The sequence below is a fragment of the Odocoileus virginianus genome, chromosome 14 (genome assembly GCF_023699985.2).
Source record: "Odocoileus virginianus isolate 20LAN1187 ecotype Illinois chromosome 14, Ovbor_1.2, whole genome shotgun sequence".
Taxonomy (NCBI): Eukaryota; Metazoa; Chordata; class Mammalia; order Artiodactyla; family Cervidae; genus Odocoileus; species Odocoileus virginianus.
Window position 1 is genome coordinate 12,597,624 of NC_069687.1, and position 16,894 is coordinate 12,614,517.

Below are 16,894 nucleotides of genomic sequence, written 5' to 3' on the forward strand. Positions count from 1 at the left end.
AAGCGCCCCCGCCCAGTCCTTGCCCACCCACTCTGGCGATCCCAGCCCTCTGGCAGGTCAGCAGCAGCTTCCTCCCTCCTCCTCTGCTTCCGTGATGCTGTCTGTGGTCACAGCCCAGCAGCTGTGCCTAACCCCCCGCCTAGGTCCCTCTTCTGCCTTTAATGTGCACCTTCTGGAAAGTTCTGATGAGAGCCTGAGTGGGGGATGTGTCAACCCAGACAGTGACTGTGCCAGCGCCCAGGCACAGATGCACGACCTCCCTGCACCCACCCCCTCCCCCCCAGGCAGCAATGAAAGAACAAGCCCTGCCTTCCTCCTGGTGACCGGGTGGCCTCCCGTAAATTTCTAAACTCCACTCTTCAGAGGGCGAGGATGGTGCCTGACAGCATCAGCTGAGATAGATTTTCAAATGCCTAATACTTAAGCTGGTGCATAGGAGGTTTTCAGAAATTACTCAGAGCTATTATGATTGTGGTAGAATGCTCAAATTATGAGACAAAGGCTGGTACCTACATGACCAAACATGGCTACGCCATGGAAGTTGGTTTTTGTTCATGTTTTCTGGCAAATGTGGCTTCGTAGTCTCAAAACTATGGGGTGCTGCTATGTAAGTCATGCTGACGGGATAAATTTGCATAAAGGAGTGTGCAGAGGCCAAAGCCCAACGTGGACAGCGTGGGCATCCCAGAGGAACGGGAACAGGTATTGGACTCCTCAGCCGTGACGGGACCGAGCCCCTGGCCACCCTGTTGTGTTTAACTTCACCATCTGCTGCGGGCCCAGAGCCCTGGCCCCTGGAGTTCCCAGCACACAGGCTCCTTGACAGTGGTCAGCCGTCCGCTCCAATGTGTCCTCATAGCAGCTCAGTAGCCCAGAGCTGACAGGCAGGTGGCAAGGTTTCTGAGCGTCGCGTCTACACCGACCCAGGACCTGCCCCAGGCATCCAAGAGTCCAGCGGAGGGAAGCGTCATCGGAGTCCTGAGAAGCCATGACCATCCAGACAGCATCCTTGGTGGGAGCCTCTGAGAACACACTAGTGTAGCTCCTGACACCTTCTCCACGTCCCAGCTGTTGATAGAAGGCATTGGACGAGGGTCTGGAGGTCTCAGCTTCCTCCTCCTCCCGTGGAACAAGGGTCACCTGGTAAATGACAGCTTGGGACAAATTCCTTTTGTGTTTCTGCTACTCTGAGGCAAACACCACTCCAGCTTGTATGCCTGAGCAGACGGCCTTGAGAAATGATCTTTGTTTAACTTTTGCAGTCTCACCTCATTGACTGAGTTACTGAACCCTTATTGGGTGCCTGCTGCATGTCAGTCAGTGTGATGGATACTAAAGGCACAATAGTGCCCCGAAGAGTTTGGGTCCCAATGGGATGCCAAGATATGGGGAAGATAGACTTTTGCACGCCAGGGATGTCCCTGAAACCTGAGCTACGGGGCCAGCGGTGTCCACTGCTGCTCTGCGATGCTGAACGTACCCAGGACAGCGGCACGTCTTCAGGACCCAGGAATCATGTGAGCTCATCAGGCCACCCACCATGGGAAGCATAAAGGAGGCAGAGTAACTCTCCGTGAGAGCAGAGCAGTGGTTGGCTTACTCTTCAGCTTTCCCGCGTTCTTCTTTTAGGAAGGAAAAAGGTGGAAATGACTAAGGATGCGAGCAGCTTGGCACAATTCTGGAACACGCTCTCAACATTTCATCTGGGAGTTTTGGAGGCTTTGCTATGACCTGCTTTGTCAGTGAGCTGAAGAGCTTACTCCTTGCAGCTTCTTAATTTAATGCTTTTTAAAACGAGCATGATGGTCACAGTGACACAGACAGAACCCAGCATGGCGTTAACAGGAGGATAAGCTGACCCTTGATGGTGTAAGGAAGATGGACCTGAAATAATCAAGCTTCCAAAAGTAAAGTGTTTCGCCATCACTGTGGCCTTCTTGTCATTTTAGATTATCTTAAATTGCTTCTAGAGAAATCTTGATTGTCAGTTACTTGAGTGTCAGCACGTGGACGAGCCCGCTGGCGTCCTCAGACCCCCTTTCTGTCCGTCTCCCCCCCTCCAGAGTGAAAGCAGCAGCAGTAGCAGCATCTCCACCATGTTGGTGACACACGACTACACGGCAGTGAAGGAGGATGAGATAAACGTCTATCAAGGAGAGGTCGTTCAAATTCTGGCCAGCAATCAACAGAACATGTTTCTGGTGTTCCGAGCCGCCACTGACCAGTGCCCCGCAGCCGAGGGCTGGATTCCGGGCTTCGTCCTGGGGCACACCAGCGCCGTCATCATGGAGAACCCTGACGGGACTCTCAAGTGAGTGGGGGTGAGGGCAGGGCTGAGCGCGGAAGCGGCCTCGGGGGCCCTGGGAGGGTGAAGCCCACTGAGAGAAAGCAGCGCTGTGCTCTGCGGAGCACGTTCAGGTCTAAGCGCTGTGTGGAGCCACATAGTGATGGTTGGGGTGGCGTGCATCTCTCAGACTTAACGCTGGTGGTGGTGATGGCGATGGTGGTGTTCGGTCACTCAGTCGTGTCCGACTCTTTGCGACCCCACGGACTGCAGCATGCCAGGCTTCCCTGTCCATCACCATCTCCCCCGAGCTTGCTCAAACTCAGGTCCATTGAGTCAGTGATGCCATGCAACCATCTCATCCTCTGTCATCCCCTTCTCCTCCTGCCCTCAATCTTTCCCAGCATCAGGGTCTTTTCCAGTGAGTCGGCTCTTCGCATCAGGTGGCCAGAGTATTGCTTCAGCTTCAGCATCAGTCCTTCCAATGAATATTCAGGGTCGATTTCCTTTAGGATGGACTGGTTTGATATCCTTATTCTGATGGTTTCTTTTAATAACCTGCTTTCACACACACACACATGGCTTTTTTAAGCCACTAGATAGAGCACGATGGTATTTTAGTTCCCAGAGGTCTTGGGTGGGGGGTGAGGACTTTCCACAGCCCCCTAACACATACTGGGTGTGCTGGGGGTGCATCAGTGAAGAACCTCGTCCTGTAGCTGCAACTAAAGATCACAGGATGCTGTTACCATCAAGCCTTACATGTGCTCGATTACTTCAGTCAGGAAACTTGAATCCAGATTTGCTGCATTAAACGTTATTGTAAAGAAGCCTGAATTCAGCTGCTGGTTTCCGACTCTGCCCTTTCCTGAGTCTCTCTGACGACGGGAGAGGCCAGCCACGTAGTTTCTGGGCGTGGAAGCTTTACAGAACTGCAATTTGTAAGCCTCCAAAGACTTCAGTCCAAAAGACCAGACTCGCATCGCTGGTGGTCACCTTCCCCTCCAGTCATGGCTGCACCCCGGCCGGGTTTGCAGCCCAGCCTGGCTGGCATTCCAGCTCTGCATCCAAACCTCTAGGCTTGGCGCCAGCACCCCATGAGACATCCAGGCTTGAGTTCAGCCTACAAAGAGCTCATCTCCCATGAGAGTCCCTTGCCCTGTTTCTCCTTGATGCACAGGAATATTTTATTCTCTTACACTGTTAAAGAATCCTATTTTATACTTGGTTTTCCCAAGAATATTCCCAGGCAGTGTTTTCGGGTTCTCCAGAGAAATAGTTACAGTAGGGGTGTGCGTGGTTGGGGAGTGGTTATTACGAACATAAGGAAATGGACTTACGGATACTGGTGAGTTCAGATCTGCACTGGGGCCAGCGGAAAACCAGTGCTGCGGGCAGAATGCTGGGGATTTCCTTCTTGCTCAGGGAGGCGGGCTTTTTTCGTCAGACTCAGGCCTTCAGCTGAGTAAGATGCGAGGCCCACCACACCACGGAGGGCAGATGACTTCAGTCAACCAATTACAATTTTAATCTCATCCAGAAACACCCAGATTAATGTTTGACCAAATATTTAGGTTCAGTCAAGTTGATGCATAAAATTAACCATCACAGACATCTTTATAGTTTAATACTTAAAAGTTGGTTTAGGAAGCTGTCGGTCTTAATCTGTGGAAATCGCAGAAAAGTTTTCTTTAGCAGAGATCACTGCTGCTAAAGGAATCTCAGTCATCCTGTGTCCACATAAGACGCTTCTCAGCGAGCTTCTCTGATGCTTCCAGGAGTCATTTGCTGAACGCCAGGAAGGCATGATACTAACGACATGTCGTTCTCCTCCTAGGAAGTCAACATCTTGGCACACAGCACTCCGCTTAAGGAAAAAATCTGAGAAAAAAGATAAAGACGGCAAACGGGAAGGCAAGTTAGAGAACGGTTACCGGAAGTCTCGGGAAGGACTGAGCAACAAGGTATCTGTGAAGGTGAGCACGGCGTCATCAGGAGCCTGTGCACCTCAGGAAGCCATAGGGGCTGGCCCCGGCCCAGGAGGGGTCACAGACCTGGTGCCCTGCCTTGCCCAGCAGTGACCCACCTCCCTCCACCCTGTGAGCAGACCCGAGGGGCTTTGGAGGGGGCTCATGGGGACAGAGAGGCACAGGTACGCTTCGGTGTTCTGAGGAGCCAGGTACGTGGGTGTGCATGGCCCTCAGTGGGCGTATGTGTGGCTCAGGAGGAACGCTGCTCTGTTCCCAGTGAAGTGTGAGTCCCTCAGTCACGTCTGACTCTCTGCGACCATGTGCACTGGAGCCCGCCAGGCCCCTCTGTCCACGGGATTCTCCAGGGAGAAATACTGCAGTGGGTTGCTGCGTCCTCCTCCAGGGAATCTTCCCAGCCCAGAGATGGAACCCAGTCTCCCGCATTGCAGCAGGTTCTTTACCACATGAGCTGCCAGGGAGACAGATTCTGGATCCTCAGAAGCAGGCAGAGCTCAGGGCAGCTCTGGCCCAGTCCGGTGCTCACTGGCTGCAGTGAATTCCCTTGGCGGGTGCTCCAGCCCACATGACTCCTGGAATCAGATTGCCTTAAACCTGTGTGGGTTTTGCCTGGAAAACAAGGCAGTATCTCCTGAGAGGAATTCAAAGCCCCCGGCTCAGAGCTCTGGCCATTCTGCAGAAGGAGGGGGTCCAGGGACCCACTGAACTCAGCCCACAGGATGGGAAGAGGGGGCATCTCTTGAGTTTTTTGTGTTCGTGAGTAGGAAGAAAAAACTACATTTGGGTGACACGAAGCTTCCCAGTGCATTCAAAGGCAGTGGGAGTGTGGTCAATTTCAATTGATACCCAGGCAAGCCATATCGTGTTTCCTCTTATCTTTCAAAAATAACTGTAACCCTGGAATGAAAGCAACATATCTCAAAATAGCTCGTGTATCTGGTTAATCACCGTGTGGTTTTTCCATTTCAGCTTCTCAATCCCAACTACATATATGACGGTGAGTCCTGTTCTTTGTCTTCTGGTCTTTCAGAGCGTAGGTCTGGGGAGCATTTGGGGACACTCAAGTTTATCCTGTGGACCCAGGTTTTCTGTGGAGCTCTGGGCCTGGGCAGCATCTCATTTCATTTGTTGGGGGAGGCTGGTGGGCGCCGGGCAGGGGCCGGACGACTGGCTCACTGACTCCTTCCTCACTCAGTTCCCCCAGAATTCGTCATCCCCTTGAGCGAGGTCACGTGTGAGGCAGGCGAGACCGTTGTTCTTCGATGTCGGGTTTGCGGCCGCCCCAAGGCCTCCATCACCTGGAAGGGCCCTGAACACAACACCTTGAGCAACGACGGTCACTATAGCATCTCCTACAGGTGAGGGAGGCCCCCTCGGGGTCCGGGTTTCTGGCAGTGAGCATGACCTCGTTCCACCAGAACCCCCACGGTTGATTCCCTGGGTCACCTCGGCCCTGGGACGCCCCCCCTGAGGGGACGTGTTGACCCCCGGGTGGGCAGCTAGGGTTGGAATTGCCCATCAGCACTGAAGCACCTCGTTTCCTGTGACACCGCAGGAGAGAGGTTGGGGGGCTGGCGTGGGGGTGGGGGCGAGCCTTTGTGAACGCCCTGGGCCCTGCCCTGCTGCAGCGACTTGGGAGAGGCTGCTCTGAAGATCGTGGGTGTGACCACCGAGGACGACGGCATCTACACGTGCATCGCGGTGAACGACATGGGATCAGCCTCGTCTTCAGCCAGCCTGAGGGTTCTAGGTGAGCTGTGCCCCGAGCTCCCCCACACCGCCGACACGTCCTGAGAGCCATGGCGAGTCACCCTGGGGCTGCAGGGAGCCAGCCAGCCTCTGGGATGCCTGGGAGGGTGACCGGGGGCAGGGGTGGTGCCCAGCAAGGGCTTCTGCCCACGGCCGCTGAGCTCATGAGCCTCTGATGCTAGCCACCAGCTGGAAGCAAGGCATTCTGTTCGCTTAGAACTCAAAACACACTCTGGTCTCCAACTTCTTCCCTGTCCAAGTGTTCAGTTGGTGCTTTGATGCTAAGAGGACCTCTTCTGAGTTGGTCTCATGTAGAAGGAAAAGAAAGGAAAGAGGGGAGTGTGGGTGAGTCCTGTGCAGGCTCTGTGTGCATCCTAGACCCTACAGTCCTGCCAGAGGGTGGGTCCTCCCAGCCGTGGAGTGCAAGGCGACCCTGATGGGACTAACGCACTCCCAGAAAGGCCTGATATCGCTCCTCTGCTCAACTCTGAACTGCTGGAGGCAGAATCTATATCTTAGGCCTTTTAGAATTTTTGTTGCATTTCATGTATGTAGATGCTTAGTGAGCAACCACATACCACCCGATTCCCAGCTCCCGTTTCACAGGAGGCTGCCGTGTGATGCAGGGCCGCTGAGGTTTCTCTTGGGTCCTCCAGCCACACCAGCTATAGGAAGCCGCTTCCAGGAGTGAAAAGTAAAGAATTAAATAAATTTTTTAAAAACTAAGAATAAATAGAACAGCTCCAAGGTGAATTGAGTCCAGGAGTGCTCTATGTGTAGATAGTACATAGAATCGTCTTAGAACTTTTATCCCCTGTATCTTAATCCCATGTATTTTAACCTCAAGTCAGAGAAAGGAGGGGTTCTCCTCTTGGGTTCACAGCATAAGAAAGAAAGGGAAAAAAACCTTGAATTTGACCATAGGGAATAACCAGTGTTCTGATTTTTAAGAGGTGTCACAGAGATTATACAGATGATTTTTTTTTTTTTTTTTTAGTAAGTCACTAGTGAAGCAAGGGAGTTTGAGAGACAGAAGACTATTCACTAGGCTTTTGGAAATGCGAGTGGAAAGATCATGAAAAAGCAAGCGTGCCTTTATTTCCATCACTAAATCCGTCTCTGTCTCAAACTGAGTCCCAGCATACACGCAATGTGGACCTTATCCTTCTGGCCTGTCTCCATTCTCTCGAGCCTCCGTTCAGACCCTTAGCAGCCCCTCCGGCCGCCGCAGTGAACGCAGGGGTCCAGTCTCCACCTGAGAGGCGTCCCGCTCAGCAGACTCAGGGATGCTCCTGTCTTGCAGGTCCAGGGAGTGACGGCATCGTGGTGACCTGGAAGGACAACTTTGACTGCTTCTACAGCGAGGTGGCCGAGCTCGGCAGGTACACCTGGGGCCCCTCCCAAGCCAGCGAAGCGAGAGACAGCAGGGGCACACGGAGGAGGTTGGCACATTCTGCCAGCTGCTGGAAGTTAGGCATTTTGCATCTGGAGTGTAACTGTAGCTGCCTTTCGATATTAAGCACTGAGGAAGTAAGAGAACAGGTCCAGTGCAGGCGCCCAGCGAGAGTTAAGCCTATATACCATGAGCCGTCCAGTGACGTGATGGAGTCGCTCTGGCTCTGCGTCCAGGGCAGCTCTGGCTACGCCCCATCCTCAGGGGGATCCGGGGGAAAGTCACAGACCCTTTCTGGTGGTACGTAGTTCGTGGAATCCCGTTGAGGGAGGCTGAAGCTGCCCTTCAGGTCTCTGCGGTGCCTAGAGATTTATAGCACGAACCAAGAGGGGGCTTCGACCCAAAGAGGGGTGTTTGTCTGCAGATGGCAGCCAGGGCTCAGGCTGGCAGGACGTCATGTGGCAGGAAGGGGGTCGGAAGCATGACCGCCCAGCTTGTCCCTGTTTAAAAGCTTCCCGGGAAGCCCCGCAGCGGCCAAGGGTACACTCCAGGGGCCTTTCCTGGGTGTATCCCTGGAGTGGCCAGCTCCAGGGATCCTTGTGCCGCCTGGGTGGATCAGCCTGATGTGTCGGTCAGTCGTCTGTTACGCCCGTCAGTCCTCTGTTGCCACACGAGGCTTAGCCCTGCTGTCCGGAGCAGCGATGTTATCACTTCGTGCCACGTACCCCTGACAAGGCAGTTACTCCCTTGGCCCCTCCTGGGCTCGGTCAGCCGGCCGCTCTGCTCATAGCCGTCCACCCCAGGCTTCCTGGTATGATGGCAGAGCATCCCAGGAGCGCAGAAGCAGGAGCCGCAGCCTCTTGGGGCCCAGCAGCAGCACTTTCTCCATAGTCTGTGGACGGAGCAAGCCGCCTGCCAGCCCAGATTCAAGGGAGGAGCATAGACTCCACCTGTCTGTGGGAGGGGGCGTCCCGATGGCACTAGTGGTACAGAACCAGCCTGCCGATGCAGGAGACGTGAGAGACGTGGGTTCGATCCCTGGGTCGGGAAGATCCCCTGGAGAAAAAAATGGCAACCTGCTCCAGTATTCTTGCCTGGAGAATCCCATGGACAGAGGAGCCTAGCGGGCTGCAGTCCATGGGTCAGATACAACTGAAGCAACTAAGCTTGGCATGGTATGGTCTGTGGGAGGAGGAGCCCCAAATAGCATGCCCACGGCCCACCCTCCCCAACCTGCCCCTGGCCATAGAGTTATATCTGTCCCTCACATTCCCAGCCCCGAATCTCATCCCATGAGGGCAGCAGGCTCAGACTTGAGGGCCCAAGGCCCTGTTACCTGAATCCAGCCAGGGTGCATCTGAGGCTTCCCCAGGGTGGCTCACTGGGTGCAGCCCCAGAGACCACAGACTAGAGATGAGTGAGTTACCAGCCCCACACACACATCCTGCAACGGGAGAACAGACCTGGTGAGGCAGGAGACACTACTGTCCGAAGTGGGGGGTGTGGGGTGACAGGAGCCGCTGGGTAGGCCGTGCCACGCATCTTCACATGGTGCGGAGCGGTCTCCATGAGAGCGGAGGTGGGAGCTGCCTGGGCTGTCCTGAGGTCTCTGCTGACAGAGGTCAGAGTGGAGAAGTCACACAGCTGCCTCCATCTGTCCCAGGAGGGGGAGACATAGTTGCAGGCGCGGACAGCTCCCTTCGGGCTGTCATACGGCCGCAGCCCCTCTGCTGTGGCAGGGAGAGCAGGGCCACGGCTCAGAAGGCTGCGTGCGTCCGGTCCACCTGGGTTAATGGGGTCTTTTGTCCATGACCCACTCAGCGCACTCTGAGAGTGATCTTCACCACCTGCTTTCCAGGGGCAGATTCTCCGTCGTGAAGAAATGTGATCAGAAAGGCACCAAACGAGCCGTGGCCACTAAGTTTGTGAACAAGAAGCTGATGAAGCGCGACCAGGTCACCCACGAGCTTGGGATCCTGCAGAACCTCCAGCACCCGCTGCTGGTGGGCCTCCTGGACACCTTCGAGACCCCCACCAGCTACGTGCTGGTCCTGGAGATGTGCGTAGATGCTCTGCCCCACCTCCCCCTGGCCCCCAGCCCCCCTCCTCTCCCCTCCCCCTGGCCCCCAGCCCCCTCCTCTCCCCTCCCCCTGGCCCCCAGCCCCCCTCCTCTCCCCTCCCCCTGGCCCCCAGCCCCCCTCCTCTCCCCTCCCCCTGGCCCCCAGCCCCCCTCCTCTCTCCTCCTCCAGGCCCCCAGCCCCCCTCCTCTCCCCTCCCCCTGGCCCCCAGCCCCCCTCCTCTCTCCTCCTCCAGGCCCCCAGCCCCCCTCCTCTCCCCTCCCCCTGGCCCCCAGCCCCCTCCTCTCCCCTCCCCCTGGCCCCCAGCCCCCTCCTCTCTCCTCCTCCAGGCCCCCAGCCCCCCTCGTCTCTCCCCCTTCAGGCCCCCAGCCCCCCTCCTCTCCCCTCCTCCAGGCCCCCAGCCCCCCCTCCCCCAGGCTCCCAGCCCCCCTCCCCCCCGGCCCCCCTTACTTTCCCTCCTCCTAGCCCCTAGCTCCACCACCAAGTGGTCTTGCTGTTTATTGTCTCAGAAGGATAGGAACTGGTATTTTAGAATTCACAGAACTTCTGAAAACATGTCTCCTATCAGAGACCACAGTTTTAGAGCTTTCCGGCGATACTAGAGGGGAATATACAGTCTCTGCGTGAGCTGCCTGTTAAGGAGGCGCACACCTAGCATCCAAATACCCCCACCCTGACCCAGGCTCCCGTGGGGTCTCAGCCAACCTGGTGATGCCACCGGGTTCCCTCAAGGCCAGACCTCTGCAGACCACACCCCTACTCGTGACCTCAGGCTGCCCTGATCCTGTGTGTCTGCCAGGCTGGGGGGCACCTGGAGTGGGCTGACTCAGACCTGCTCCTGTCTGCCGCTTTGGGCCCCAGCTCAGGCCTGGGGCCTGTCCAGTCCCTCGCAGAGCTTGTCGGGCCCTGCAGAGGGTGCTTAGATGGGAGGGTGAGGTGCGCCTCGCTGAAGAGCGCCCCCTGGAGGGGGTGGGTCCCTGTGACACTCACCGGGCCCTGTGTGCTTTCTCGGGAAACACGTGAGTTGTTTAAAGATAAAGTGTGTGGAACTTACGACCTGGGAGTAGGCGTCCTCGGCCAAGAGCAGCTTTGCCCCCTGGGGTATTTGGCAAACTCATTGCTCGACATCCCGCAACAGCCTAGGACAGCCTGAGACACAGAATCTCTGGCCCAAAGTGTCAGTAAAGCCAGCGTGGGAGCCCGGCCCCTAGAACGTTCTGGTCTGTCAGAAACATCTCATCACTGAGCTTAAGTTAAACTCCTGTTCCTGCTTTTAAGAGGGAGTCACTTCCTACACTCACTCGGATTTATGACTTCACTTCCATTGGCCCAAGCAAACCTCTTGTGCTGATTCCTAGTTCCCAAGTCTCTGTAGAAAGCGAGTCTCTCAGAGTCGGCCGGCGGGGACCTGCTCCTGACTTTCCATTGGTCTTGTTTCCTCACAGACACGCTGCCCCGGGGCCTAGGGCCCAGGGCCGGCCTCAGGACTCCCCCGCCGACCCCCCAGGAGAGGGGGTGTTCCGGGAGTCTCCCCACCCCGGGGGTCCCACTGGAACCTGTTCAGCCCCATCGCTGGCCCCTCGGCCCTCCCCAGCCTCCCCCAGCACTGCGTCCTGGGCAGAGGGTGGGTCAGTGAACCTGGGCCCGTGTCTCAGCCTTGGCTCCTGGCGAGTCTCTGCTGCCTGAAGGGCTGTTATGGGGCTCACGTGGTGTCCAGGTGGAGACTTGGCACCTGTGGGCCCTTAGGACCTGGGAACGTGCCTTCTGGCTGTAGAAGCTTGATGCCTAAGACCACTGCTCAGCTGCCCCCAGGGAATTTTAGCAAGACAAAGAGGTCTAGACTCCAAGTCAGAATCTCCTTCAAGCCCTCAAGTTCCGGTTTAAATTTGCAGTGCATTCAGCTGTCATTTCTTTCCACTGGAAAACTAAATGGTCAGGCCTCATCATACTGTTAATAGGCTTTGTTTTCATAACAAACGACTTCCTACCGAAGTTCCCTTGATCACTTGTCATTACCAGACAGTTGGCTGATCTGTGTTACAAAGAGACGACAGCATTCAGAGAGGCCGGAACCAGACCACCTCCTTGCAGTTCCAGCCTCCTTTACAAGCTGTGTGACTTTGGGGAAGTTACATACTTTCCCTGTGCTTCCATTTCCTCATCTGTATAAAAGGGGAACAATAAAACACTCTTCCCAGAGAGTTGTCATGAGGATTAAGCAGATGGTAGAAAGCATTTAGTCCCTGGCACAGGGCAACTCTGTATAAGGGTTCTTTAAAGTTAAAAGTAATTTCACAGCAGGCAGACTCTGAGTCCAGCATGAAGCCCACTTTATTTATATTCTCTCATTTAGCCATCACGTCCCCCATTTTACAGCTGGCAAGACTGAGGCTGGGGGAGGTGGATCCCATTATTCCCTCCCCAGCAGAGTGCTTACTGTGTGCCAGGCAGTCGCCCAGGTCATGTGCTCACATCCAGGGAGCAGGTCTGAGTCCGGCCTGCTGGGGCAGGGTGGCGGGGGTGCCTGGGTGCATCCATCTCAGTCTCCTTGTTCCCTCTGTGGGTTCCGGCTGTCTTGCTCCCCACTCTCCTCCACGATGACATTGAAAGGCATCGCCCTGCTGATCCTGCACTGCCTCCGGGTAGAGGTGTGGTCCCCAGGTGCTGTTCGGACATTGGCAGCGGGGTCCGGAGGTGAGGTGTGCGTGGCGGTCGCTCTAAAGTGACCGACCGACCCCATAACAGCCACACACCCCTCCCTCTGCAGGGCCGACCAGGGACGGCTTCTGGACTGCGTGGTGCGGTGGGGGAACCTCACAGAGGGGAAGATCCGGGCGTACCTGGGGGAGGTTCTGGAAGCCGTGCGATACCTTCACAACTGCAGGATAGCGCACCTGGACCTAAAGGTGAGCGGGGCCCCGGAGATGGGAACACCAGGTGGCCCCAGCGCATCCACGTGGGATACGACGCCCGCTCCCGGGCCGTCCTCTGGATCCAGGCCAGGAGCCCCCCGGGAACCAGGAGAGATGCAGGGGGTGGGAAATGGGAACACGGATGTCTAGTCTCTGCTCTGGAGTTGGCTTTTCAGTAATGTAAACAAACCGGAACCTAGTAGACTAATATGTCAGATCTGCAGATAGTTCATAGAGTTCCTGGGGCGGGAACAGGGCGGGGTGACGAAGGCAAGGAGGTGCAGTGTAGCCGTCGATGCCAGGAAGGAGAGTGAATCCCAGGCTTCGTACAGCAGTGGCCCTTGGAAGTCCCAGACAGCAATGGGTCCGTGTCGCACATGAACAGTTGACCTCATAGATTCCTGGAGAGCCCCAGCCCAAGAGCGGGGTGGTGGGAGTCCCCTGACGGCTGTCTTGTCATGTCTCCCAGCCCGAGAACATCCTCGTGGATCAGAGCTCAGCCAAGCCGACCATCAAGCTGACCGACTTTGGAGATGCCGTCCAACTCAACACGACCTACCACATCCACCCGTTGCTGGGGAACCCCGAGTTCGCGGCCCCCGAGATCATCCTGGGGAACCCGGTCTCCCTGACCTCGGACACATGGAGCGTGGGCGTGCTGGCCTACGTGCTTCTCAGCGGCGTGTCTCCCTTCCTGGACGACAGCGTGGAAGAGACCTGCCTCAACATTTGCCGCCTGGACTTCAGCTTCCCAGAGGACTACTTCCAAGGAGTGAGCCAGAGGGCCAAGGACTTCGTGTGCTTCCTACTGCACGAGGACCCCGCCAAGCGCCCCTCGGCTGCGTCGGCCCTCCAGGAGCGGTGGCTGCAGGCGGGCCACGGCCACGGCAAAGGCGCGGGCGTCCTCGACACGTCCAGACTGACCTCCTTCATTGAGCGGCGCAAACACCAGAACGACGTTCGACCTATCCGTAGCATGAAAAACTTCTTACAGAGCAGGCTTCTGCCTCGAGTTTGACCTGTCTTGAAGTCCTTTCTCATTCTCTTTCACCTGCCAATCAGCTGTTAAATCTGACTTTTTTTTTTTTTTTTTTTTTGGAAGCGAAAACAACAAACCAACGACTGTGTAAGCAGTCCGCTGCCTGATTGTCCCGTCGTGTGACACCGCGTGCGTTCCCGAGCGAGCCGTGCCCTGCAGCTGCCTGGGACTCGGGCCACAAGCCCTGTGGGGTGGGGGGGTGGAGGCCTTCTGGAACACTCTGCGAGAGCGGAGACAACGTTGCTGGGTCACAGTCTTTTATTCAGGTTTCTGCAAAAAAAAAAAAAAATTAAAAAGAAACTTTTTTAAATGAACACGAATAGCATTTTGCAAATTGAAAACATTTTCCAGGATTTATTCAAGGAAACAAATGCCTATGTTCAACCACTGGTGTTAACGAACAAAACAAGATACTGGACACCTCTGGGGAAGACACCCCCCCACCCTACCCCCAGCGGCAGCCTCATCCAGCTCGGGGGTCCCCCTGGCTCTGAGCTTTTCCAGCTACCCCGTCTGTGTGCCTCTCGCCAGGACGCCAGACTGGGCTTCTGAAATGTGCGTTCAACCTCAAACTTTTGCATAAAAATAGAATGAATCGTTTTGCTCTGATGAAATGTAGGCCTTACTTGTACATAAGACTGGTCCTGCCTTCGGTCTGTCCTTTCTCCCCACCCCTGCCTTCCCACCCACCGCCCGGGGCTTCCTTTAGCGGGGGTTCAAGGGGTCTGCCCATCCACGAGGAGGTCAGGTTGGGTCCTGCCCTGCTAGCCCCTCCCCACCCCCCGTGTCCCACCCCTAAGCCGTCAATCAGATTGTTGAGCAGTATACAGTCAGATGAAAATACTGTAAATGCACTCATTGGGGTTTTTTTTTTTTTTTGGTTTTATTTCATATCATGTGCAATGTTGTGGCTTTAACATTTTATGCAACTATTTATGAAGACCTCTGTTGTACCTGTAATAAATATATAGAAAAAGCACATATTCGTACAGTGAGATTTATGGTTTTGTGCGTGTGTCGGGGGCGGGGTGGGGGGTGGGGTTCGTAGCCCTGTGCCATCGGTTCAAGGAGACAACTCTTGGTGAAATTTGTCAGTTTTGAGGACTGTAAAAAGTGATTTCATACTCTGAATATAAAACTGGATAATAGGGTAATGTTTTAAATTTTATTATGCTATTATTCAGAATGCCAAAGTATTATTTTTTTTCCCAAAATCAGTCTGGACATTTACTACTTTTTAGACTTTTTGACATTCAACTTTCTGTACAAAAATTGGCTGGATTTTGAGATTTTGGTAAGAAATAAAAGCCAATTAGGCACCAGCCACCTCGAGGCTGGCATTGATGTCTGTGGCACTGTAGTGTGGGAGGCCCTCAACAAAAGACGCTGGGTTTCTGGGCACGCTTGAATTTTTCTGGATGTCTTTTTATCTTTGTTGTGTGAAGTACACTTTAAAAAAAAGACCAGCCCGCTTCCCAAGCCAGCCAGACACCTGGGTCTTCAGCCATAAACTGGCATAGTTCAAGCTTTGCAGCTTCCAATGTATTTTTATTTATTCTTTTGTTGAATTTTTGTTTGTTTGTTCCTTGTAAAATTGTACAGAAACTTTTTAAAAGAAATTGGATTCAAAACTGGATGTGTATTCGTAACCTCACAACTTTTATTTGTGTATTGTTTCTTTTATTATTTCAGTTAAATTTTTACATTATTTTGCATGTATATTTCTTTGTACAGAGACCTTACATGTTTACACAGTATGATGTGATGTAAATATTTTATTTTGCCATCAGTTATTTTAAAAAATTAAACATATTTGCCTGATGTTTGTGTTAGACCTTTTATTTAAATTGGTCACTGTTGAATCAAAAAGAGATGGATGAGGGAAACCCTGAAGGGGAGGCCTCTGCTGAGTCAGGAGTGGGCGTGGGGAGAGGAGTATTCTGAATTGGGAACCCACGGTAGGCCACATCCAGAAAAGAGTCTGGTGAGGCTCCTGCAGACTGATTCACAACCCAGACTCAGAAGAAATCTGCCTGTAACCCAGAACATCAGCTGACTGTTTACGGAGAAGCTGTGCCTGTCCTGGTTAGAGTAACTAAGGCACCTGATTCTTAATGAACACAGAATCCAAAAAGGAAAAGGCTGTCACATACTGGACACAGAAAAGCAAAACTAACATTCAGATGGATTTAAGAACTTGAAGGGCTTCCCAAGTGGTACCAGTGGTAAAACCAGCTGCGGATGCTGGAGACTTAAGAGACGCAGGTTCGATCTCCTGGTTCAGGAGGATCCCCTGGAGGAGGGCATGGCAACCCACTCCAGCTTTCTTGCCTGGAGAATCCCATGGACAGAGGAGCCTGGCAGGCAACAGTCCATAGGGTCACAGAAAGTCGGACCTGACTGTAATGACTTAGCACACACACAGGGACTTGAAACACTTAGGTTCAAGCACCTGAATTAGGAGCAAGCCCAAGAATCCGTGTCTGCAAAGACGCCCCAGTGGTGGCGTCTGCCTGCCCCTGACATCGGTCATCTTTCCTGATCATCTGTATCATCTCTCTTGCTTTGATTCCTTTCTCCTTTTTTGAGTCGTTCCCCCGGCGATGGTGACTTTTTCCTTGGCACACTAAAAAGGTTTTATTTCGCATGTTTGCTAAAATCCTGGAGTTAAGACTACGTGTGAGAAGATGATTTGTGCTAAGACCCTGAGTCCGGGCACGGGGAGCTGGCTGTCCCAGGGGTGTGTGTGCTTCCTCCCGGGCCCCCAGGGCCAGCGATGTTCTGTGGGCTCCAGAGGATGGAAACGCAGGGTCAGTTCTGATACGCAGCTCGGTGTCAGGCCCCGGAGGGAGTCCTGTGGCCACCACGGGCCACCGCAGCAACAGCGGGGAGGCCGGGCTCTGCTGTTTTCCAGACACCTGCTGGAGGAAGTGGTCATGCCTGTGGGTTAGCAAAGCATCACACCCGTGAGGCGTGGCCCGTCACGATCACTACCTGGATCTCTCAAATAGCAAGATATTGTTCTGCCTGATGCAAAGAGCCAACTCTCTGGAAAAGACCCTGATGCTGGGAAGGACTGAAGGCAGGAGAAGGGAACGACAGAGGATGAGATGGTTGGATGGCATCACTGACTCGATGGACCAGTTTGAGCAAGCTCTGGGAGATGGTGATGGACAGGGAAGCCTAGTGTGCTGCAGTCCATGGGGTCACAAAGAATCAGACACAACTGAACAACTAAACAATTCTGCGTGTTACTATTTACATATAGTTTTTAAATACCGGCATTCTCATTAGCTCTAAAGGGGAAAAAAAAAATTGCCAGTATTTTCATGCAATAAATTATGCAAGAAATCATAGCAAGTCACATCCAAAAAATCTTTGACCGGTTTAGACCACTGGAGGGAAAAGTCCTTTCAACGGTACATTTTTGAGACATAGCTGTAGAGACAAA

General features: G+C 54.1%; 1 protein-coding gene across 3 annotated transcripts in view; it reads left to right on the top strand.

The window, feature by feature from the left end:
• The window catches only part of TRIO (trio Rho guanine nucleotide exchange factor), a 355,050-nt gene extending 339,786 nt beyond the window's left edge, over window positions 1-15,264 (top strand). For 2 of the 3 annotated variants that reach the window (XM_070476498.1, XM_070476497.1), the window contains exons 49-57: window positions 2,064-2,311; window positions 4,122-4,260; window positions 5,242-5,269; window positions 5,468-5,630; window positions 5,901-6,022; window positions 7,325-7,403; window positions 9,273-9,473; window positions 12,260-12,398; window positions 12,874-15,264. In XM_070476498.1, the coding sequence (XP_070332599.1) occupies window positions 2,064-2,311; window positions 4,122-4,260; window positions 5,242-5,269; window positions 5,468-5,630; window positions 5,901-6,022; window positions 7,325-7,403; window positions 9,273-9,473; window positions 12,260-12,398; window positions 12,874-13,422 (1,668 nt within the window). In that variant the 3' untranslated portion in view covers window positions 13,423-15,264. Of the gene's footprint in view, window positions 1-2,063; window positions 2,312-4,121; window positions 4,261-5,241; window positions 5,270-5,467; window positions 5,631-5,900; window positions 6,023-7,324; window positions 7,404-9,272; window positions 9,474-12,259; window positions 12,399-12,873 lie in introns of those variants that run through there. The other variant, XM_070476499.1, reaches the window with a different exon arrangement.
• Window positions 15,265-16,894: the final 1,630 nt, after the last annotated feature.